The 25,465-nt window shown below is 49.3% G+C and overlaps 1 protein-coding gene across 1 annotated transcript; it reads left to right on the top strand.

Moving 5' to 3' along the window:
* Nucleotides 1–14,139: 14,139 nt before the first annotated feature.
* On the top strand, nucleotides 14,140–25,180 carry LOC118143152 (telomerase reverse transcriptase-like). Its single transcript, XM_078332883.1, is given in 3 exon segments — nucleotides 14,140–14,425; nucleotides 14,521–15,838; nucleotides 22,678–25,180. Coding segments are annotated over 3 exon segments (1,737 nt in total). The 5' UTR covers nucleotides 14,140–14,206; the 3' UTR covers nucleotides 22,878–25,180.
* The last annotated feature ends 285 nt before the right edge of the window (nucleotides 25,181–25,465 follow it).

Below are 25,465 nucleotides of genomic sequence, written 5' to 3'. Positions count from 1 at the left end.
AAACTTTCCTCATGGATTAAACCCTTCCCTGGTCCCACTTACTGGAGCTCAAGAGCAGGATTCGGAAGGATGGAATTGTTTCCAAGGAATGTAACTGTTTTCCAGGAAAAAACTAAACAATATTTTTAGGAACACAAAAATATACATAATCAAACAGGATGAGCCTTGCACTGTGTGCATCCAAGTGACCAGGCATGCAAAGAAGCAAGGAGACAGCCCCTGCGGCAAGGAGAGAGCCGCCGGAGCCGAGCCGGGAATGACCGACAGGACATTAAAGCTGTGATGAACCTTCATCGTGCATGTTCAAGTAGCTACAGGAAAGATTCACATGGTAAGCAGACACACGGAAGACAGCAAAAAATCCGTGCCAAATTCTAGTGATAAAAAGGGTCACACCTGCGAAGAAAATGCACCAGATGAGATCAGTGGAAGATGAGGGATTGCAGAAGGAAAGATTAATGGATTGAACACACAGCAGCAAAAAATGTGTGAAGTGAAGCACAGAAAAAAAAAAACACACAAAGAACTGAAGAGAAAAGGTCATCAGCGAGCTTCGGCAGAAGTCCTGCTGGCCTTACCATGTGCAGGTAGAGGCCCTGAGGGAGCAAGGCAAGGGGAAGACACTTTAAACAATAGTGTCTAAAGTATTTCCAAATATGATGAAAAATATAAAACTGCAGATCCAAGAAGCTCAATGAAACAAAGCAGAAGAAACAGGAAGAAACTAAAAGTCACGGCACAGTCAAATTGCTGAAAACCGGCAGCAAAGAGAAAATCTTAAGAGTGTCAGAGGAAAACAGATTCATGACAAAAAAACAACAAAAATCATACAGATTTCTTGTAGGAAATAACACAAGATAAAAGAAATTTTTTAAAACTAAAAGAAAAAAAATGCTAAATTAATTTTTTTTTTTTTTTTTTACCCACTGAAAGTATATTTCAAAACACATTTTAGGCCAGGTATGGTGGCTCACACCTGTAGTCCCAGCACTTTGGGAGGCCAAGGTGGGTGGATTGCTTGAGGTCAGGAGTTCAAGACCAGCCCGGCCAACATAGCAAAACCCCATCTCTACTGAAAACACAGAAATTAGCTGGGTTTGGTGACATATGCCTGTAATCCCAGGTATTCAGGAGGCTGAGGCAGGAAAATTGCTTGAATCTGGGAGGCAGAGGTTGCAATGAGACAAGAGTGGGCCAGTGCATTCCAGCCTGCGCAACAGAGTGAAACTCCATCTCAAATATATATATATTATAAATATAAATATACTTATATGTTTATGTTACAAATATATACAAATATTTATATTTATAAAATATAAATATGTATTTTTTTAATAAGAACTTTTGGCTGGGCACCTTTGCAAGTCTTAAGGTATATATAAGTCTCATGATAACTTCAAATGAAAAATAACATACAACAGATACATCAAAAATAAAAACCAAGAAATTAAATCATACCACCAGAAGAAATCACCTTCACTAAAAGGAACACAGGAAGGAAGGAAAGAAGGAAGAGCCAACCACAAAACAACTGGAAAACAACAAAATATCAGGAGTAATTCCTTATTTATCAATAATGACTCTAAATGTAAATGGACTAAACTCTCCAATCAAAAGACATAGGGTGGCTGAATGGACAAAGAAAACAAGACTCAATGATCTGTTGCCTACAAGAATATGCTTCACCTATAAAGTTACACATAGACTGAAAATAAAAGGAGGGAAAAATATTCTATGCAAATGGGAACCAAAAAAAAGACCAGGAATAGCTATGCTTATATCAGACAAAATAGATTTCAAGACAAAAATTATAAAAACAGACAAAGAAGGTAATTATATAATAATAAAGCAAAAGGATACAATGGTGAATGTATATGCACCCAACACTGGGACGCTCAGATATATAAAGCAAATATTATTAGAGCTAAAGAGAGAGATAGATCCCCATGCAGTAATAGCTGGAGACTTCAACACCCCACTTTCAGCACTGGACAGATCACACAGAAAATCAACAATAAAATTGGACTTAATCTATAATATAGACCAAATGTACCTAATTGATATTTATAGGACATTTCATCCAGTGGTTGCAGAATATTCATTTTTTTCCCCTCAGCACATGGATCATTCTCAAGGATAGAGCATATATGAAGCCACAGAACAAGCCATTAAAAATTCACAAAAAATGGGCCGGGCATGATGATGTATGCTTGCAATTCCAGCACTTTGGTAGGCTGAGGTGGGAGGGTCACTTGAGTCCAGGAGTTTGAGACAAGCCTGGGCAACATAGTGAGACCTTGCCTCTACAATCGTTTTTAATTAGCCAGGTGGCGTCATGCCTGCTGGCGTGTGCCTGTAGTCCCAGCTACTTAGGAGGCTGAAGTGGGAGGATCACTTGAGCCTAAGAGATCAAGGTTACAGTGAGCCATGATTGCAACACTGCGCACCAGCCTTGGCAAGAGAACAAGACCCTGTCTGGAAAAAAAATTAAATAATATCAAGCATCTTTTCTGGCCATAGTGGAATAAAACCAGAAATCAACAACAAGAGGAATATTGAAAACTATGCAAATACATGAAAATTAAACAATATGCTCCTGAATGACTTGTGAGTCAATGAAGAAATTAAAAGGAAATTGAAGGCTGGGCGCAGAAGCTCATGCCTGTAATCCCAGCACTTTGGGAGGCCAAGGCGGGTGGATCACAAGGTCAAGAGATCGGGACCATCCTGGTCAACATAGTGAAACGCTGTCTCTACTAAAAATACAAAAATTAGCTGGGCGTGGTGGTATGTGCCTGTAGTCCCAGCTCCTTGGGAGGCTGAGGCAGGAGGATTGCTTGAACCCAGGAGGTGGAGGTTGTGGTGAGCCGAGTTCATGCCATTGCACTCCAGTCTGGGTAACAACAGTGAAACTCCTTCTCAAAAAAAGGAAATTGAAATATTTATTTAAACAAATCATAGGCCAGGCGTGGGGCTCACACCTGTAAACCCAGCACTTTGGGGAGCTGAGGCAGATGGATCATGAGGTCAGGAGTTGGAGACCAGCCTAGCCAACATAGTGAAACCACATCTCTACTAAAAATACAAAAAAAAAAAAAAATTAGCTGGGTGTGGTGCTGGGTGCCTATAATGCCAGCTACTTGGGAGGCTGAGGCAGGAGAATTGCTTGAACCTGGGAGGCAGAGGTTGCAGTGAGCTGAAATTGTGCCACTGCACTCCAGCCTGGGTGACAGTGCAAAACTCTGTCTCAAAAAAACAAAAACAAAAACAAATGATAATGGAAACATAACATCCTAAAACCCATGGTATACAATAAAAGCAGTACTAAGAGGGAAGTTTATAGCTATAAGCAGCTACATCAAAGAAGTAGAGGCCGGGTGCAGTGGCTCATGCCTGTAATCCCAGCACTTTGGGAGGCCGGGGCAGGTGGATCATGAGGTCAGGAGATTGAGACCATCCTGGCCAACAAGGTGAAACCCCGTCCCTACTAAAACTATAAAAATTAGCTGGGCGTGGTGGTGTGTGCCTGTAATCCCAGCTACTTGGGAGACTAAGGCAGGAGAATCCCTTGAACCAGGGAGTTGTGCCACTTCACTCCAAACTGGCAAAAGAACAAGACTGTCTCAAAAAAAAGTATAAAATCTGGGCACAATGGCTCATGACTGTAATCCTAGCACTTTGGGAGGCCAAGGGGGGCAGATCACCTGAGGTAGGGAGTTAGAGACTAGCCTGACCAACATGGAGAAACCCCGTCTCTACTAAAAATACAAAATTAGCTGGGTGTGGTGCTGCCTGCCTATAATTCCAGCTTCTTGGGAGGCTGAGGCAGGAGAATCACTCGAACCCAGGAGACAGATTGCAGTGAGCCGAGTTCACACCATTGCACTCCAGTGTGAGCAACAAGGGTAAAATTCCATCTCAAGAAAAAAAAATGTAGAGAAACTTCAGAACATAACCTAATGATGCATCTTAAAGAACTAGAAAAGCAGGAGAAAACTAAACCCAAAATTAGTAGAAGAAAATAAACAATAGAGCAGAAATACATGAAACTGAAACAAAGATAACAATACAAAAGTTCAACAAAATTAGAAGTTGATTTTCTGAAAAGATAAGCAAAATTGACAAACTTTTGGCCAGACTAATAAAAGAGGAGAGATGACCTAAATAAATAAACTCAGAGATGAAAAAGGAAACATTACAACTGATACCACAGAAATTCAAAGGATCCCTAGAAGCTACCATGAGCTACTGTACACTAATAAACTGAAAAACCTTGAAGAATTGATAAATTCCTAGATGCATACAACATGCCAAGATTGAACCATGAAGAAATCCAAAGCTTGAACAGAGCAATAACAATAATGAGATTAAAGCCATAATAAAAAGTCTCCCAGCAAAGAGCAGCCCAGGACTCAATGGCTTCACTGCTGAATTTTACTAATCATTTAAAGAAGAACAAATACCAATCCTACTCAAAGTATCCTGAAAAATAGAGGAAGGAATACTTCCAAGCTCATTCTACATGGCCAGTATTACCCTGATTCCAAAATCAGACAAAAACACATCAAAAACAAAAATGAAAAATAAAGAAAGAAAACTACAGACCAATATCTCCAATGAACATTGATGCAAAAATCTTCAAAGAAACACTAGCAAACCAAATTAAACAACACATTTAAAAGATCATTCATTATGACCAAGTGGGATTTATTCCAGGAATGCAAGGATGGTTCAACATATGCAAATCAATGTGATACATCATGCCAACAAAATGAAGGACAAAAACTATATGATTATTTCCATTTATGCAGAAAAGGCATTTGATAAAATTCAGCATCCCTTCATAATGAAACCTCAAAAAAACAGATATACAAGAAACATACAGGCCAGGCACAGTGGCTTACACCTGAGATCTATATTCCAACAGCAAACAATCTGAAAAATAAACCAAAAAAGCAATGCTATTTATAACAGCTACAAATAAAATTAAACACCTAGGAATTAACCAAAGAAGTGAAAGTTCTCTACAATGTAAACTATATAACATTGAAAAAAGAAATTGACGACACACAAAAAAAGTAAAGATATTCCATGTTCGTGGACTGGAAACATAAATGCTGTTAAAATGTCAATACTACCCAGAGATATTTACAGATTCAGTGCAATCCCTATTAAAATACTAATGATGTTCTTTACAGAAATAGAAAAAACAATTCTAAAATTTTGATAGAACCACAAAAGACCCAGAATAGCCAAAGCTATCCTGAGCAAAAAGAACAAAACTGGAAGCATCACATTACCTGACTTCAAATTATACTACAAAGCTATAGTAACCCAAAACACATGGTACTGGCATAAAAACAGACACATGGACCAATGGAACAGAATAGAGAACCCAGAAACAAATCTATGCTTCTACAGTGAACTCATTTTTGACAAAGGTGCCAAGAACATACTTTGGAGAAAAGATAATCTCTTCAATAAATGGTGCTGGAGAAACTGGATATCCATATGCAAAATAACAAAACTAAAACTCTGTCCCTCACCATATACAAAAACCAAATCAAAATGGATCAAATCTAAGACCTCAAACTTTGAAAGGACTTAAAGAAAATACTCTTGAGGACATTGGAGTGGACAAAGACTTTTTGAGTAATGTCCTGCAGGCACAGGTAACCAAAGCAGAAACAGACAAATGGGATCACATCAAGTGAAGAAGCTTCTGCACAGCAATCAGCAAGAGAAGAGACAACACACAGAATGGGAGAAAATATGTTTAAACTACTCATCTAACAAGGGATTAATAACCAGTATATATAAGGAGGTCAAACTATAGGGAAAAAAACCTAATACACTGATTTTAAAAAGTAAGCAAAAGATCTGGGTGGACATTTCTCAAAAGAAGTGATATGCGTGGCAAACAGACATCTGAAAATATGCCCAATGTCACTGATCATCCAAGAAATGCAAATAAAAACTACTATGAGATGTCGCCTCGCCCCAGTTAAAATGGTTTTTATCCAAAAGACAGGCAGTAACAAATGCTGGTGAGGATGTGAAGAAAAGCGAACCCCTGGACGCTGTTGGTGGGAATGTCGACTAGTATCACTATGGAGACGAGTTTGAAAGTTCCTCAAAAATACTGAAAATAGAGATACCACATTTATCCAGCAAAGCCATTGCTATGTATATACCCAAAAGAAAGGAAACCCATGTGTCAAAGAGCTAACTCCACTCCACATTTACTGCAGCCCTGTTCACAACCGCCAAGGCTTGGAAGCAAACTAAGTGTCCATCAACAAACGAATAAAGAAAATGTGGTACCCATACACAATGGAGTACTATGCAGCCATAAAAAAGAATGGGATCCTGTCATTTGCAACAGCATAGGTGGTACTGGATGTCATTATGTTAAGTGAAATAAGCCAGGCACAGAAAGACACACATTTCATATTCTCCCTTATTTGTGGGAGCTAAAAATTTTAAAAATTGACATGAAAATAGAGAGTAGAGTGGTAGTCCCAGAAGGGTGGGGAACAGTCTGATTAGAGTCAACATAATTTATTGAATGATGTTTTAAGATAACTAAAATAGTATAATTGGATTGTTTGTAACACAAAGAAAGGATCAATGCCTGAGGTGACAGATACCACATTTACCTGGATATGATTATTACACATCATATGCCTGTATTGAAATATCTCATGTGCCCTATAAATACAAACCCTACTATATTAAAAATTACAGTTTTAATGGCCAGGTGTGGTGGCTTGTGCCTGTAATCCTAGCACTTGGGAGGCCGAGACGGATGGATCACCTGAGGTCAGGAGTTTGAGACCAGCGTGGCCAACTTGTTGAAAACCTGTCTCTACTAAAGATACAAAAATTAGCTGGATGCGGTGGCACGCGCATGTAGTCCTGCTACTCAGAGGCTGAGGTGGGAGAATTGCTTGAACCTGGGAGGTGGAGTTTGCAGTGAGCTGAGATCACGCCACTGCACTCCAGCCTGGGTGACAGAGCAAGACTCTGTCTCAAAACAAAACAAAGAGGAAAATTAAAATTTTAACTTATGTACCTTATAAAAATATACTCTACTATATTAGAAATTAAAAACTAAAGCAATTATTAAAAGTAATTACCCACTTAATCTAAAGTAAGTACAATGTATTGTGGGGTTTCTAGCTTCTGGACAAGTAAAGTTATCGCCACAATGGCAGAAATGCCAGGAGGGGCAGTGGAGTTACTGTGGTTAGACGCTCACACTCTCTGCAAGTGACTTAATTGCAAGCAAAGACAGGCTGGGAGAAGTTAAAGAGGCATCCTATAAACCCTGAAACACCTGCTAATGCGGTGAAAGGTGATCTTTATTAATTACCAACAATCACAGATTTCTCTGAAACAGCTGCAGAATCGGCATACGTGACTGCACTGCGTTTTTGTGTCTCTCTTGCTTCTTCCACCTCTCATCCATGGTGCTTTTGTTCTTGTGCGCTTGAAGATTTTTGATTGCATGTTCAGGTTTGGTTAAACTTAATCTGTATGACTCAATCCCGAAACCACAAGTGTTGGTGATTTCCTCCAGAAAGAATTAGAGTCCTCGCAGGAAGCAGGTGGCTCTGTGGACCTGAGCCGCTTCAGATCCTCCAGGGTCCCAGCCCAAGACCCAGGCACAAGGAAGGAGCCTGATGACCCAAGGGCAGGGAGGTGAGGGTGAGAAGGGGCGACGAGAGGCTGCCTCGGGCGCTGAGCAAGGCATGAAGTGCCCTTATTTATGCTTTTCAAAGATTGCTCTGGATGCCACCTGGAAAAGGTGGCTAGCGGGAACGGAAGAAGTCAGAAGCTTCCTGCGCAAACCTAGGTCGGCTCACCATGGCGCGTACCAAAGGGAGAGGCGTCAAGGGCACCGGAAGTGTGGCTTAAATCTTTCTTTCATCTTAAGCAGTGACCAAGGTGTATTCTGAAGGAAGCTCAAGTTGGGTGTCCTCTTTAAAACAGAAAGTCACAGAAGCACCCTGAAAACCAGACGCCCGGCTCTGTGGCCGTTCACCTGTTTCCTCTCTCGCCCCCGCGGTTTCTGATCGGGACAGAGCAACCCCACAGAGCTTCTCTGAGCCCCTGCTGACAACCCTCTTGCAAAGGGTTCCACAGACTCCCACCCTGGATAGAGGAGTCTGCGCCCGGCTTAATGACAAACCGGGATGCGGCTGGGAGCAGACAGCGATGCGGGATTGAAAGACTTAATTCCATGAGTAAATTCAACCTTTCAGCATCCGAATGGATAATTTTATCTTACTATTTTCTTAAATGTCATCAAATAGCATTCAGGAGTGCAGAAACCCAAAGGTGTAAAACAGTAACTGAGCTATGTTTGCCGAGGCCCAAGGATTTAATAACCACATTCAGAGGGATTTTTCGCCCTAAGTACTTTTTATTGGTTTTCATACGGTGGCTTATGGTGCAAGGGAAGGTACACGAGGAGAGGGACGGGTGGCAGGACCATGAGCGTGGCAAAGCCGCCAGGGAGAGCGTTCCCAGGCCTGGGTGGCTGACAGCAGGACCACTGACTGTCCCCCATGGGGCTGCTGCATTCAGCAACATGAAGACGGCCACTCTGTGTGCGACCCAGGAGCCCAGGCCAGCTTCCTGTACCTGCCCACACCAGCCCAGGAAGTCACGGAGCCTGGAACCTGTGGGAACGGACATGGCCCTTGCCTGCCCGCTTCCCCGGGGGGTTGAGGGTAAGGAGATCGTGTATGAAATGGCCATGTCAATTACACCACTCCACTGATGGGGACTGTCACTCCCATCATGATTCATCTTCACCAGTAAGGACAACAATAATTCCAGCCACGTCTTCAGGCGGGACAGATCACCACAAACTCAGTACAAACACCATTCTTTTACTGGACCCAAAGAGCCCTGCCCACATTCCTGATGGATAGAGACCAGGAGAGAGGACAAGGCTTTCAGGCAGCAGGTGGGTGGCAATAGCGGCTGGCACGGTCTGTTCCTTTAGACTAGGAGAGCCTGCGAAACAGAGGACCCCGAGGCTGTCCCAGCAGGCAGTGCCCCAGATTCTAGGGCCTGGCTGCTGCTTCCCGAGGGAGCCATCTGCCCTGGAGACTCACCCTGGGGTGTCACACTGAGGCCAGCTGTGCCCCCACACCCTCTGCCTCCAGGGCTCAGCATCTCCAGCAGCCTCCTAAGCCCCAGGTGGGCCCATGTTCCTCTCCTCTCCCTCTGTGCCTTGTCTCAGCAACGTGGCTCGCATAGTTCCTCCTTACGTTGGGTGTCTGTCTCCTTCCCCAACCCTCACACGTGTTGAAGGGAGGAGGTTCTGCACTTCCTAGACTGGCTCCTCTGAGCCTCAACCTGGCTTGTGGCAGGTGCAGGTTCCTGGTGTCCACTGCGCTGGGGCCTCCCTTTCCAGGCCCTCCTGCTCTCCTGGTGTCTGCCGGGCCATCACCATGTTCTTCTGCCGCTGTGCGCCCCTCCACGTCCAGCCAGTTGTGTCTCTGCCCACTAGGGTCTCGGGGATTTTATAGGCACAGGATGGGGCTGCGGTGACCAGGTGGTCTTGGGAAATGCAACATTTGTGTGTGAAGGTAGGAGCGTCTGGCCTCAACTGGGTCTGTGGGCACAGGCCGTGGCTGGAGCCCTTGCCAGGGACTCACCGTTCTCTGCCCAGAACTTCCCTGCCCCCTCCCTCTGGAGCACAGGGTGGCAGCTTCCACAAGAGCTAAGCATCCTCTTACCAAGAGACCCAGCAGTCACACTCCTGGACATTGATCCCAGAGCCCTGGGAATTCACATGATCATGCACGTCGCGCACAAACTCGTGTCCACAACTGACCACAGAAGTTTGAAGAGCTACAAAGTGGGGAAATTGCTGCTAAAATGTCCTTGGACAAAACGGTCAAACAGACTGGCCCGTCTGTGCCATGGACAGCTCCTCAGCAGTGCAGAGAACACGCCATTCATAAACGCAAGAAGTTCCTGGTTCTAACGGAGTATTGGCTTAGTTATGGGGGACATAACCATGGGGTATCCCTCCGGGATGAGGGAACCCGGAGGACGTGCCATCTTTGCTACACCCAAGTGTCCTGGGAAGGATAATGCCCCAGAGATGCTGGTGTCCTGATGGACAGAACCCACCCGGCCCTGGGACCATCCAGGGTCATTCGGGATGACATGAAGGCCAGAAAAGTAATCCAGGGGTTCTGGGAGGAGGCGGGCATCAGGGTCAGAGATGGGCAGCTGGGATGATGGAGGCAGAGTCAGGCAGAGGCTGAAGAGGGAGGAGGGCCCTCAAGCCCAGGTCTGTGAGCACCTTAGGATGCCAGAAAGGGTAGGGAAGGGACCCTCCCCGGGGTCTGCAGCGGGAAGGCGCAGCTCGCCTTTAGCCCACCAGGGCCCAATGTGGACCTCTGGCCTCCACACCGTAGGAGGGCACCCTCGATGTAGAAGGGCACCCACGATGCAGGAGGGTACCATCGCCGTAGGAGGGCACCCACATTGTAGGAGGGCACCTGTGTCATAGGAGAGCCTCCTCACCTTAGGAGGGCACTCACGTCATGGGAGGGCACCCGTGCTGCCCTTCTAGCACAAAGCATGTGGGCATTTGCGGCAGCAGGAAACCCAAGTGCTGCGCATCTTGGATTATTTCGGAACAAAAGTTTACAGAAACGTCCAAGTCAGGACTAAAGCGCCTTTGGGGAAGGAAAGCGCAGGCTTGAGTGATTTATTTGGCCAGTTTATTTTATTTATTTCCTTAGTTTTTGAGACAGTTTCACTCTTGTTGCGCAGGCTGGAGTGCAGTGGCGGGATCTTGGCTCACTGTAGCCTCTGCCTCCCAGGTTCAAGTGATTCTCCTGCCTCAGCCTCCCAAGCAGCTGGTATTACAGGCGCCACCACCATACTGGCTAATTTTTAATCTTAGTAGAGATGGGGTTTCATCGTGTTGGCCAGGCTGGTCTCGAACTCCTGACCTCAGGTGATCTGCCGACCTCAGCCTCCCAGGCAGCTGGTATTACAGGCGCCACCACCATGCTGGCTAATTTTGTAATTTTAGTAGAAATGGGGTTTCATCACGTTGGCCAGGCTGGTCTCGAACTCCTGACCTCAGGTGATCTGCCGACCTCAGCCTCCCAGAGTGCTAGGATGTGAGCCACCGCGCCTGGCCTACTGAACCATTTTGAAACTTCCCTGGGCTCAAGTCACACCCTCTGGTCGGGAGTTTATGGAGTTGTTTCCCCTTTACTCAGAAGTTTCCCTTTGATATTTTCTGGAATTCCTTGTAGACGGGATATACCGTCTCTTGATGTATCCACAGTTTCTGTGACCACCTGTTATGCTGTGGGACCCAATGCAGGGACCATGAGGCCCCCACCCTGCCAGTGGCTGAGGGGCTGCAGGCCTCAGGTCCCAGCAGAGTCACCATCTGTCAGGAGGAAGCCAATGTAGAATCAGGGTGCAAGTGTGGACACCGTCCTGAGTCTCGATGTCTCAGTGTGTGCTGAGACACTGAGATTTAAGTAGAAATTAAAGGCCATCCTGCCTACTCGGCTGGTATTGTGCCCCTTTCCTAACCCCCCAGGGGCAGATGAGTTCCTTTCACTCCTTTTGTGGAGGAAGGAACAATACTTTATTTTTCACTGCTGGTACAGAATCCACTCTGTCTCTTTTTATTTGTGTTAGACAGAGTTTCACTCTTGTTGCCCAGGCTGGGGTGCAATGGTGCCATCTCGGCTCACTGCAGCCTCTGCCTCCCAGGTTCAGGCGATTCTTCTGCCTCAGCCTCGCAAGTAGCTGGAATTACAGGTGCCTGTTACCATGCCCAGCTAATTTTTTTTTTGTATTTTTAGTAAACACAGGGTTTCACCATGTTGGCCAGGCTGGTCTTGAACTCCTGACCTCAGGTAATCCACCTGCCTTGGCCTCCCAAAGTGCTAGGATTACAGGTGTGAGCCACTGCACCCAGCCCAGAATCCACTCTGTTTAGAAATATCTGGATCTGAAAGAGGAAGCTCACCCCACTCAAGTGTTGTGGGGTTTTAAGCCAATGATAGAATCTGTTAATCTGTTTTTCTTAGAACATTCTTTTTTTTGAGACAGTCTTGCTCCATCGCCAGGCGCCAGGCTGGAGTGCAGTGGTGCAATCTTGACTCACTGCAATTCTTGGGTTCAAACGATTCTCCTGCCTCAGCTTCCCAGGTAGCTAGCTGGGACTATAGGTGAGCGCCACCACATCCAGCTCATTTTTGTATTTTTAGTACAGACAGGGTTTCACCATGTTGGCCAGCATGGTCTCCATCTCTTGACCTCGTGATCCGCCCACCTCGGCCTCCCAAAGTGCTGGGATTACAGGCAGAGCCACCGGGCCCGGCCTCTTAGAACATTCTTAATGTTTTCCATTGTGATGACTGAGACAGCATCAGCTTTTCAAAGATAGACTAACTGCACCCATAATACTGGGGCGTCTTCGATTTTCACTGAAAGCTGGGAGACGTCTCCTCCTCCTGGACGTGGTGTCAGTCACTCCAGTGTAATCTTCCGCCTGAGTTTCTTCTATTCCCTCTTTTAAAATTAGGTTTTCTGTGTTGGTTTCTCTGGGGGAACCAGAGTAAGCTACAACTTAACTTTTGTTGGAACAAATTTTCCACATCAGTCCCTTTGCCCGCGTGGCAGAGACAATTCACGAACACAGCCCTTTAAAAAGACTTTGGATTCACTAAGGGGATTTCTAGAAGAGCAACCTGTAATCCTAAGTATTTACAAGGTGAGGCAAACCCCTAGCGAGTGTGATGGCTCAGGGAGGGTGCGAGACCTGTTCAAATGCTAGGTCCATAAATAAAGCAATTTCCGCCGACACTCTCGGAAAGTAGGAAAGGTTACATTGAAGGTTGCATCTGTTAGCATTTCAGTGTTTGCCGACCTCAGCTACACGCTCCCGGCAAAGCCCCTGGAGACCCAGAAGTTTCTTACCTCTTAGATGCAAACTTGAGCAGCCGAAGTTGGGTCTCGGGGAAGTCCTCGGCTGTGCCCGGGCCCTGGGTCTGCAGGGGCCCAGCGGCTGCGTGGCTTCCTCAGCTGGGCTGGAGGTCGGGCCTTCTGGTTCAGCGGTCCGAGGCTGTAGCCAGGTTCCCGGACCCCCGAGGCTGCCCTCCTCCCTCTGCGGGTGGGAGTGACCTGAGTTTGGCCTCAGCTGGTGGACACCGCGCCAGGGCCCAGGGTAAAGGCAGCTGCGGCAGGTGTGAGGCCCCCAGTGCCGGGCCAGAGGAGCATCTGAATGCATGTCCCACCCTTCCTCGACGGGACGGCCCCGGTGGGTGATGAACAGATCTGAGGTGGTTTGCTCATGGTGGGGACCCCTCGCAGCCTAAGAACCTGCAAAGAGAAAAGGAGACCAAGTCGCGGGGAAGTACTGCCCGCGGGCAGGGAGGCGCTCCGAGAGCCCCGCGTGCCCATCCCGGGAGCGCTGTGCCCTGGGGGTCGTCCCCAGCCGCGTCTACGCGCTTCGGTCCTCCCCGGGAGCCCTGCATTCCCAGTGCCGGGACCCCGCCGCCCTGTTTCTTCCCGACGTCCCCCGTCCGGACCGGGGGACAGCCTGGCTCTCGGGGTCCGGCCAGTCTGGGAAAGCGATGAAGGGAGCACCACAAGCACCTGTGCCCAGGGCCACCGCCCCTCCCTCGGGTTACCCCGTGCTTGGGCTGACGTCACCCCTCTCTGCGGGGCCCTCGCGGGGGTCGCTGCACCCTGCGAGCGGGGGCTGCGCGCGGGCGGGAAGCGCGGCCCAGACCCCCGGGTCCGCACGGAGCAGCTGCGCAGTCGAGGCCAGGCCAGGCCGGACTCCCGGTGGATTCGGGGGCGCAGACGCCCGGGACTACGCTGCCCATGTGGCAGAGGGAGAGGGACCCAGGCTCCCTAAACCCGGCCCGCCCCGGCCCTCACCCAGCTCCGCCGACTCCGCCGACTCCGCGCGGACCCCGACCCCGTCCCCGTCCCGACCCCTCCCCGTCCGCGATCCCCGGCCCCCCCTCCTCCGGCCCTCTCCGCCCCCTCCCCTCCAGCCCCGCCCCTCACTCTCCAGCCCCGCCCCTTCCTCTCCGCGGTCCCGCCTTCTCTTGGGGCGCAGTTTGGAGGCTGCTGGCGCCGCGTCTTGCTGCGCACGTGGGGCGCCGCGCTCCGGCCCTTGCGGTCCACCGCGATGCCGCGCGCGCCACGCTGCCGAGCCGTGCGCTCCCTGCTGCGCAGCCGCTACCGCCAGATGCTGCCGCTGGCCACGTTTGTGCGGCGCCTGGGGCCCGAGGGCTGGCGGCTCGTGCAGCGCGGGGACCCGGCGGCTTTTCGCGCGCTGGTGGCGCAGTGCCTGGTGTGCGTGCCCTGGGACGCACGGCCGCCCCCAGCCGCCCCATCCCTCCACCAAGTGGGGCACCCGAGGTCCGCGTCCGGCGCTGGGGTGGGAGCGGAGCGGCGCGCGCACCCCCGGCGGGCGACTCAGGGCGCTTCCCCCGCCCGCAGGTGTCCCCCCTGAAGGAGCTGGTGGCCCGGGTGCTGCAGAGGCTTTGCGAGCGTGGCGCGAGGAACGTGCTGGCCTTCGGCTTCGCGCTGCTGGATGGCGCCGGCGGCGGCCCCCCCCCCCAGGCCTTCACCACCAGCGTGCGCAGCTACCGGCCCCACACGGTGACCGAGATGCTGCGCGGCAGCGGGGCGTGGGCGCTCCCGCTGCGCCGCCTGGGCGACGACGTGCTGGTTTACCTGCTGGCGCACTGCGCGCTCTACGTGCTGGTGGCTCCCAGCTACGCCTTCCAGGCGTGCAGGCCGCGGCTGTACGAGCTCGGCGCTACGCCCCGGTCCGGGCCACACGCGGCTGGGACGCGAAGGGGCCTGGGATACAAACGGGCCTGGAGTAGCAGCGTCAGGGAGCCCGGGGTCCGCCTGGGCCTGCCAGCCCCGGGTGAGAGAAGGCGCCGGGGTAGCGCCAGCGTAAGTCCACCGTGGCCCAAGAGGCCCAGGTGTGGGCCTGCCCTGGAGCCGGAGCGGACGCCTGTGGGGCAGGGATCTCAGGCGCACCCCGGCAGGACACTTGGACCGAGTGGCCACGGTTTCTGCGTGGTGACACCTGCGGGAGCCGCCGAGGAAGCCCCTGGCACATGCCACTCGTACCCATCAGCGGGCCACTAGCCCGGGGCGGGGCCCCCATCCAAATCGCGATCCCCGCAGCCCCGGGACACGCCATGTCCCCTGGTCTATGCCGAGACCAAGCACTTCCTCTACTCTTCGGGTGCCCAGGAGCGGCTTCGGCCCTCCTTCCTACTCAGCGCCCTGCGCCCCAGCCTGACGGGTGCCCGCAGGCTCCTGGACACCATCTTTCTGGGTTCGAGGCCAGGGACGCCCCGCAGGCTGCCCCGCCTGCCCCAGCGCTACTGGCAGATGTGGCCCCTGTTTCTGGAGCTGCTCGGGAACCACGCGCGGTGCCCCTACGGGGCGCTCCTCAAGACGCACTGCCCACTGCGGACTGTGGTCACCCCGGCGGCCCGTGTCTGTGCCCAGGAGCCCCTGGGTTCTGTGGCAGCCCCCGAGGAGGAGGACACAGACCCTCGTCACCTGGTGCAGCTGCTCCGCCAGCATAGCAGCCCCTGGCAGGTGTACAGCTTCCTGCGGGCCTGCCTGCGCCGGCTGGTGCCTCCCGGCCTCTGGGGCTCCAGGCACAACGAGCGTCGCTTCCTCAGGAACACCAAGAAGTTCATCTCTCTGGGGAAGCATGCCAAGCTGTCGCTGCAGGAGCTGACCTGGAAGATGAGCGTGCGTGACTGCGCTTGGCTGCGCAGGAGCCCAGGTGAGGAGAGGGTGGCCGTCTAGGTCCCAGGCCCCAGACCTCAATGCAGTAGGGGTTCAGAAAAGAGGGCAGGCAGAGCCCTGGTCCTCTGGTCTGCATCATGTGGGCACACGTGGCTTCTTGCTCAGGACGTCAGTGGACGTGGTGATCTCTGCCTCTGCTCTCTCTCCCGTCCAGTTTGCATAAAGCTATGAGGTTCGCCTTCAGGTTTTTTATGGACGTGCAGTTTCCAGGCGCTGAGGCCAGAGCAGTGAACAGGCGGGGCGGGGCGTACTGTGGAGCTGGGGTGCTCACAAGGTGGGGAAGCGGGTGGAAGCACAGACACTCTTGGCAGAGTGCCTGCAGGTTACCTATAATCCCCTTCACGATTTCAAGGATAGGAATGGGAGTTGAGGACAAAAACTCCCTCTTCCTGGGGGTGGGAGGGAAGGGTTTTGCAGGTGCACATGGTCAGCCAATATGCAGGTTTGTATTTAAGATTTATTTTTTTCTTTTGAGACGGAGTTTCGCTCTTGTTACCCAGGCTGGAGTGCAATGGCGCAATCTTGGCTCACCGCAAGCTCCGCCTCCTGGGTTCAGCCAATTCTCCTGCCTCAGCCTCCTGAGTAGCTGGGATTACCGGCACGCGCCACCATGCCCAGCTAATTTTTTTTTTTTTTTTTTTTTGTATTTTTAGTAGAGACGGGGTTTCACCTTGTTGACCAGGATGGGCTCGATCTCTTGACCTCGTGATCCCCCCACCTCGGCCTCCCAAAGTGCTGGGATTACAGGCGTGAGCCACCGCGCCCAGCCCTGTATTTAAGATTTAATTGTGTTGATGGCCAGGTGCGGAGGCTCACGTCTGTTATCCCAGTACTTTCGGAGGCGGAGGCAGGTGGATCACCTGAGGTCAGGAGTTCGAGACCAGCCTGGCCAACATGGCGAACCCCCATCTCTACTAAAAATGCAGTAATCAGCTGGGCATGGTGGTGTGTGCCTGTAATCCCAGCTACTCAGGAGGCTGAGGCAGAGGAGTCACTTTAACCCAGGAAGTTGCAGTGAGCTGAAATGGTGCCATTGCACTTCAGCCTGGGTGACAAGAGTGAAACTCTGTCTCAAAAACAAAACAAAACAAAAAATTGGTGCATTGATTCTGCCAGGACAGGGTAGAGGGAGGGAGATAAAGAAGGCTGTCCTCCAGCACAGGTCCTGGTCCTGTCTGTAGGAATGAAGAGGGCCACGTGGGAGCAGAGGACAGCAGATGGCTCCTCCTGCTCAGGGAAGGGATGGTGCTGTGGGTGTTCGGGGGACAGTGCTGCTGGGTCCTGCTGTGTCCCCACTCTGTTTTTCTGGGTTTGATGTGGAGGCACCTCTGCTGCACCCCCCTGTTGGCTCCCAGCACTCCCAGGCCTTGCAGTGGCAGCTGGAACAGGCCCTCCTCCTCACAAAATCCCAAGACATCGAAGACTTCCGGAAGTAGGGCCCTGGCAGAGACCACGTCTGCAGAGCCGTCCGCCCACGCTGGCTGCTCATTAGAGTCGCCTGTGGTGGGGGCTTTCATTCCTGGTCCCGTTCTGGAAGACCCTCGTGGCAGCGGCCCGTGCAGCTGTTCTGCCAGCACCGCGGCGGGTGTGTAGCTTCCTGTGGACGAGCCACTGTTCAGGTTCCCTTAGGGTCCCGGGGCCGGCTGGAGGGGGTTGACCACTTTCCTGGGGCTTTTTTATGATGGCAAAAGTCATACAACGTGAGATTGGCCCTCCTAGCATGATCTTCCGTGTACAGTGCAGAATTGCTAACTTGGCCTAGTGTCTACAACAGGTCACTCAAACTGCTACGTCTTGCATGACTGAAGTCCCTAACCTGTTGAACAGCAGTTGCCTGCCACGTGCTGTGGCTCCGGTGGCCACACCAAGTCGGATAAGCAGTCATGCTACCCGTTCTAGCTTCCTTCGAGGGAGGAGAGTTTGAGTGCTCTGATCAGGAATCTGCCTGCCATCATTGCTGTTCTCTGATTTTAGATGAGGTCACAATCTGCCCCTGGCTTGTGCAGGGAGTGAGGCTCTGTCCCAGGTGTCCCTGTCGTGTGTGGAGTGAGTGAGTTTCGGTCCTGGGTGTCCTTGGCATTTGCTCTCTTGTGCTGTGCTTCTGTACATCTGCTGTTCCTGTGGCCACAGCCACGCCAGTCGCCTGGATAAATGGTGCAGGCACCGGGCCAGTCCCCAAGCCTATCTTTTCTTGTCCTGGGCTCTTCTTGGTCACTTCCTCCTTCCACGTTGCTGCGGGGACACAGGACTCTGCAGGTTCTCACTTCCCCCCTGCTTCAGGTCTGGCTTGCTTCTGTCTGACCTGGCTTGCCCACCCCTGTGGCCACCCCCGTTCCTGCCACATGCTTGCTGCCGGTATTCCTCTCCCAGCTCGCCCCGTGCCAAGGCTGGACTGCCAGGCTGCCTGTGTCTGCTGTCAAGTGTTGCTGGAGACATACCAGAAGGGTTCTCTGTGGCCGGAAGGAAAGCAGGCACCTCAGCCCTTCACTTGTCCTGTTTTCTCCCAAGCTGCCCGTCCGCTCAGCCCCCCTTGTTACCTTATTCTGGGCACCTTTGGCTTGTTGCTGAGGCTGGGCTCTGCCTCCAGTCAGCCCTCACGTGAACTGACATCCAGCCACAGGTTGCAGTGTCTCCATCCCTCTCCTGCTCTGAGACCCGCATCAAGGGGGCCAGTGTCTCGGCCTGGCTTTGTCAGACTTAACTCTGGGTCTTTGTTTTGAATTTCACTAGTTTACCTCGGATGTTTCTGTCTTTGCAGTGGATGCTTTCTTTCGGTTTATTCTTTCATTCCTTTTCTAACCTCTTAGCTTAGCTCTGCATTTCCCTCTAAGTGCTGCCTCAGCTGCAGCCTGCACTTTGATGTGAAATAATGTTGACTTCAGCCACTTTTAGGAGTTCTTAAAATACCTAATAGTGTTAATACTTTTAAGTATTCCCATTCTTTGATTTTTTTGTTTGTGCACTCTGTGTTTTGATGTGAAGTCATTTTGATATCAGACCCTTTTAAGTGTTGTTTAGCTTATTCTTTCTTTGATCCGTGAGTTTTAAGAATATTGTCCAGATACATTGAGTATTTTAAGTTACGTTGTTATTGATTTCTAACTCAGTTATCTAGTGGTCTGTATAATACCAATTAATTTGAAGTTTGTGATCTAGTGTGTGGGTGGCTTCCAGAAATGTCCATTGTATATTTGACACCCTGTAGATAGCAGCCATGTTCACTATATCCAGCTTATTAGGGTTCTGCACAAAGCTTCTGTCTCCTTCTAGATGCATGAAATTGCAAGAGGGAGGCCAAGTCCCTCACCTGGGGGATGGGTCTGTCATTTCTTCTCGTTTGGTGGCATTTATGCAGGGCATTATTAGGTTCGTGCACCTGGTGGAATTTTTATCTTCCTGATGAGTGAATCTTTTGTAGACTTCTATGTCTCTAGTAATCTAGTAACTCTTTGTAAATTGCTCTTAGTGCTGCCACACTGGGCTTCTTGTGATTAGTATTTTCCTGCTGTGTTGGTTTTCTGTCTTTAATTTATATTTTCCTTTCCTTTTTTTTTTTTTTTTTTTGGGACAGAGTCTTGCTCTGTTGCCCAGGGTAAGTGCAGGAATGCAGTCACGGCTCTCTGTAACCTTTATCTCCTGGCCTGAGGGATCCTCTCACCTCAGCCTCCTGAGTAGCTGGAACTACAGACAAGTGCCACTGCACCTAGCTAATTTTTAAATTTAAATTTTTTCTGGAGACAGGGTCTTGCTGTGTTTCCCAGGCTGGTCTCAAAGTTTTGGACTCAAGGGACCCACCTACCTTGGCTTCCCAAAGTGCTGAGTTACAGGCATGAGCCACTGTGCCTGGCCTAACATAAAAGCACTTTTATGTTTTTATAGTGTAGGTGTGTCTCATTAACAACACACAGGTGAATTTCCAGTCCAGTCTGACAATGTTTGTTTAGCTGGATAACTTGATTTGTTTTCATTGTTCATCACTAGAGACCTGTCTATGCACTTTGATTTTCCATTTGCCTTTCCGTGTCCTCATTCTCTGTTTCTTAGCTTCCTGCTGAGGGCACACTTCCTGCCGAGTTTGCACTTCCTGGGCTTCCAAGGGCACTCTTCCTGCTGAGTTTGCCCTTCCTGCACTTCAGAGGGCGCTCTTCCTGCCGAGTTTGCACTTCGAGGGTGAGCTTCCTGCTGAATGTGCACTTCCTGCGCTTCCAAGGGTGCTCTTCCTGTCGAGTTTGCACTTTCTGCACTTCCAAGGGCGCTCTTCTTGCTGAGTTTGCACTTCCAAGGGTGATTTTCTGGCCGAGTTTGCACTTCCTGCACTTCCAAGGGCGCTCTGCCTGCCAAGTTTCTGCTTCCTGCGCTTCTGAGGATGCTCTTCCTGCTGAGTTTGCACTTTATGCGCTTCCGAGGGTGATTTTCCTGCCGAGTTTGCACTTTCTGCGCTTCCAAGGGTGCTCTTAATGCTGAGTTTGCACTTCGTGTGCTTCCCAGGGCGCTCTTCCTGCTGAGTTTCTGCTTCCTGTGCTTCCGAGGACACTCTTCCTGCTGAGTTTGCACTTCCTGCGCTTCCGAGGGCACTCTTCCTGCTGAGTTTGCACTTTCTGCACTTCCGAGGGTGGTCTTCCTGCCGAGTTTGCACTTCCTGTGCTTCCGAGGATGCTCTTCCTGCCGAGTTTGCACTTCCTGCGCTTCCGAGGGTGCTCTTCCTGCCGAGGGTGCTCTTCCTGCCGAGTTTGCACTTCCTGAGCTTCCGAGGGCGCTCTTCCTGCCAAGTTTGCACTTCCGAGGGCGCTCTTCCTGCCGAGTTTGCACTTCCTGCGCTTCTGAGGGTGCTCTTCCTGCCGAGTTTGCACTTCCTGCGCTTCCGAGGGCGCTCTTCCTGCCAAGTTTGCACTTCCTGCGCTTCCGAGGGCGCTCTTCCTGCCAAGTTTGCACTTCCTGTGCTTCCGAGGGCACTCTTCCTGCCGAGTTTGCACTTCCTGTGCTTCTTAGGGCACTCTTCCTGCCGAGTTTGCACTTCCTGTGCTTCTGAGGGCGCGCTTCCTTCCCAGTGTGCATTGATCCTGTCGTTGCCTCCTCATCAGGAGGCATTTACTTTATTTCTCTCTGCTTAGTGTTACCCCCTGAGCTTTTCATTGTTGTTTGTTTTTTTGAGATGGTATCTCGCTCTGTCACCCAGGCTGCAGTGCGGTGGCATGATCTCCTCTCACTGTCATCTCTGCTTCCTGGGTTCAAGCGATTCTCATGCCTCAGCCTCCCGAGTAGCTGGGACTGCAGGTATGTGCCACCGTGCCCGGCTAATTTTTGTATTTTTAGTAGAGATGGGTTTCACTGTGTTGGCCAGGATGGTCTCAATCTCCTGGCCTCATGATCTTCCCGCCTTGGCCTCCCAAAGTGCTGGGATTACAGATGCAAGCCACCGCTCCTGGCCTACCCTAATCTTTTAAATGAAGTCTGACACATTGCTCCCCTTTTCCTGAGCAGTAAGAGCCTCAGTGTGGTTTATCGCTGGTCGCCACCCCTAACCTCTGTGCTCTTCCCCTGCTGACTTAGTTCTGTCTCAGGCTTCTTGACGCCTCACAAGCTAAACATTACTAGTGTTGTTTCTGAGCTCAGTGTTTCTTTAGCTTTGACCCCGCCCCTTTTTTCCTCCTCTGTTCCCTGCCTTCTGTCTCAGACCCGCCTACTGGGGTCCCCTTCCTTGTCTTTGTGTAGTTCTTCTGTCTTGTTATTGCTGGCAAACCCCAGCTTCACCTGGGCCATGGCCCCATGGCATCCAGTGACGTCCGGGACTTCTGCTTACCCTGCACAGATGAAGGTGTGGAGATGTTCGAGGAGGGTGGTCATCTCAGCCCGTGAGTGTCTGGAGAACCACGTGGCTACGCTCCTCAGCCAGAGAGTGACAGCAACATCCAATCAGCCTGGCTCAGCCTGGCAAACTCTGGGCATTCCTCAGCCAGCAAGTGACAGCAGTGTCCACTTGGCCTGGAGAACTCCGGGCGTTCCTCAGCCAGTGAGTGACAACAGCATCCCCTCGGCCTGGCTCAGCCTGGAAAACCCTGGTGTGTCGGGATCTGGTGGCTCTGGGGTGGCGAGTTTGAAATGCTGTGTGTGGAAGAGTGTCTGCTTCCTCCTTTCTGCATGGGAACCAGGAGGACCGAGGATAAGGCTTCGAGCCACTGTCTCCTAACAGGAGCATGACGTGAGCCATGTGGATAATCTTAAAATTTCTAGGGCCAGGCGCGGTGGCTCATGCTTATAATCCCAGCACTTTGGGGGGCTGAGGCAGGTGGATTATGAGGCCAGGAGATTGAGACCATCCTGGTCAACAGGCATGGTAAAACACTGTCTGTACTAAAAATACAAAAACTTAAGGCTGGTGTGGTGATGCATGCCTGTCATCCCAGCTACTCAGGAGGCCGAGGCAGGAGAATTCGCTTGAACCAGGGAGTTGGAGGTTGCGGTGAGCCAAGATTGCCCTGAGGCACTCCATCCAGCCTGGGCGCAGAGTGCTCCATCTAAAAAAAACAAAATTCTAGTAGCCACATTAAAAAAGGAAAGGAAGGTGAAATTCGTGTGATGAGAGGTATCACCAAAGCCCCGCATGTCCACACCTCATCATTTTAGGGTGTCATTGGTGGGAGCATCACCCACAGGATACTTAGCGTTTCCTTTGCTTTATCTTCCAGGTCCTGAGTGCGGCCCTCTCGGCCCAGACATACCGGGCTTCCCCCGGCCATCGTACCGGAGGGTGCAGGTGTGGGGTGAGGTCGCCAGGCCCTGCGGTGAGCTGGATATGCCATGTCCTTCTCATTTCAGGGGTCAGCAGTGTTCTGGCCACAGAGCACCGTCTGCGGGAGGAGATCCTGGCCAAGTTCCTGCACTGGCTGATGGGTGTGTACGTGGTGGAGCTGCTCAGATCTTTTTTTTATGTCACGGAGACCACGTTTCAGAAGAACAGGCTCTTTTTCTACCGGAAGAGTGTCTGGAGCAAGTTGCAAAGCATCGAAATCAGGTAGCAGATTCCAGCACGTGTCCTCTGCTTCTTGAGGTTCTGGAGATGGATGCACCGTACCCACCCTGGCGCGTGCCAGTCCATACTTGCCCCACCCTGGCGTGTGCCAGTTGGCGCATGCCAGTCCATGCTTGCCCGTGCTTCCTGCGCTGGCTTGCAGCTCTGGGCTGGGAGCTACAGGCCTGGCTTGAGCGGGTTCTGTACTAGGCTCTCACTGCCCATGTTCTCTTGCCTATAAAATCAGGAGATTGTATCAGGTGGTCTCTAGGGTCTCTAAACAGAAGGGATGTATATCGGATGGAGACACTACCACCAGCATCATTGCCTCTCATCGGGATAAGTGTGGGTCCAATTCTCTCTTTTTTTTGAATTTCCCTCTGTCACCCAGGCTGGAGTGCAGTGGTGCAGTCTCAGCTCACTGAAACCTCCATCTTCCAGGTTTTAAAGATCCAGTCTCAATAACGTAGGCATTTTCTAGCATGAACCTCAAAACTCTTCCAGCCTTTTATCCATTACCCAGCTCCAAAGCCACTCAACATTTTCAGGTATTCATTATAGCAGCACTTTCACTTCTCAGTACCAAAATCTGTGTTAGTCATAACTTTCCAGAAAAACAGAACTGAGAGAGAAAAAAAATGTCCAAGAGCAGGAGATGTGCCAGCTCAAGCAGAGATGGCAAATTCATCTTTCCTCCACCTCCTAGTCATACCCTCAACAGATTGAATTATGGTCACTTGCATTGGTGAAGACAATCTTTATTTAGTCTAAAAATTAAAATGCTAATCTCCTCTGGAAACACCCTCATATACACACCCAGAAACAATGTTTTACTACCTAACTGACCATCCCTTAGCCCAGTCAAATTGACACATAAAATTAGCCATCATATATGCCTTGATCTAATTTCTATGTATTTGTTCTCCTGGAGGTTCACAGAAACTTCTTGAATCTATGGGATGTTCTTTATTAGTTTGAAGGATATTATTTTTTAAATGTTACTTCTGCCTTATTCTTTCTCCTTTTTTCTGAGCTCCGATAATATATATGGATTTTTTTCACCAAGTCATACATTTCTCTATTTTTCTGTATTTTGTTAATGTCTGTGCTTCCATTTTAGTGTTTTCTATTAATTAGTCTTTCAGTACACTAATTTTATCTTCTGCCCCACCTAATTTGTAGTTAAATTTATCTGGTGAGGCATTAAGTCCCCATGTTGTAATTTCAGTTTGAGAATGTTTATATAGTTGTTTTTTAAAAAAGGATTCTAATTATCTGGTGAAATCATGTGTTTTTTTCTACCTGTTCTCTATTTTTTTTAAGACATGAATTACATAAACACAATTTAGCCAAGCTCTTTGCCACTTTGTAACAAGAATTACTTTTCATCTAGTTTCCAGTAACATGTTCCTCACTTCCATCTGAGATTTTATGAGAATGGCTTTAATGTCCATATTTTTACCAATGCTGTGTTCAGGATTATTTAGGCATTCTCTAAATAAAATTCATTTAAAGGCATTCCTTTAAAATAATCATTTAAAAGTTCTTGCCAGCTAAATCCAATATCAGAATCACTTGAGGATCTGCCTCTATTGTCTGTTTTTCCTCTTGAATTTTGATTATGTACTCCTTTTCAGCATGTCTAGTAATCTTTCATGGAATGACAGATGGTATGTTTTAAAAACCACAGAGGTTCCAAAGGATGTGATCTTTCTCTAGCTAGGGTTCTGTCTCCTCACTGCTAGCTAGATAAAATGAGATTTCTCTCCTTAATCTGAGAGTATCAGCAGTTAAATCTGGGTTGCAGAGCTAGCATGATGATTCATACAGATGATTTGCCCCTTCAAAGTTTTCAACCAAATATTTGATTTATTCTACATGATTATCCCCAGTTGTCCAGACCTCTAATTTTAAGAGTATACTGTAAAATGCCACCCTGCTTTAAGGGACTTTTGACATTTATGTTTCAGGCATCCTGCTCTGTGCAGCCTCAGTATTTGGCAAATGTTCTGAGGGAAACATTGGTCAAAGATGCTCTGAAGTGAAAACTGGCCATGTGCTTAATGCCTTCCAAAACATCATGAAAAGCATCCCCCATAACTATCATTACTGGTATTTGCATCAAATTTGAAACTTCCTGTCAGAACTTCAGAGTAATAGTGGTTGCAGAAGCCAGCTTCTGGAGTCCTAAGTTAGGCTTCTCCTCTAACCTTTATTTTTATTAATTCTTTTTTCATATTTTCCATTTATTATTTCTCTCTGCTCTATTTTGTGTAATTTTATTGAGCTTGATCTTTAAACTCAATTCTCTCTTCAGCTTTCTATCCACTTTTTAATCATATTAGCAATGTTCTGATTTATTTTTCTTAAAAAAATAAACTTACTAATTTTTATATTTTATATAGGATAATTCTAATATTTGAAGTTATTTTGTAGGAATATGTGTATGTAAATATATATACATATACACAAACACTTTAGAGAGATTCATTTTGTATATTAATACATATGCATGCATATATTAATATATATGTGTATGGTTTTGTTTTTGTTTGTTCAGTTCTACTGACTCTTCATGTGGCCTTAGTGTTGTGT

The sequence above is a fragment of the Callithrix jacchus genome, chromosome 7 (genome assembly GCF_049354715.1).
Source record: "Callithrix jacchus isolate 240 chromosome 7, calJac240_pri, whole genome shotgun sequence".
In the NCBI taxonomy this organism is placed as follows: domain Eukaryota; kingdom Metazoa; phylum Chordata; class Mammalia; order Primates; family Cebidae; genus Callithrix; species Callithrix jacchus.
The sequence above is the reverse complement of the archived record's forward strand: the minus strand, read 5'-3'. Positions and strand labels throughout refer to the sequence as shown.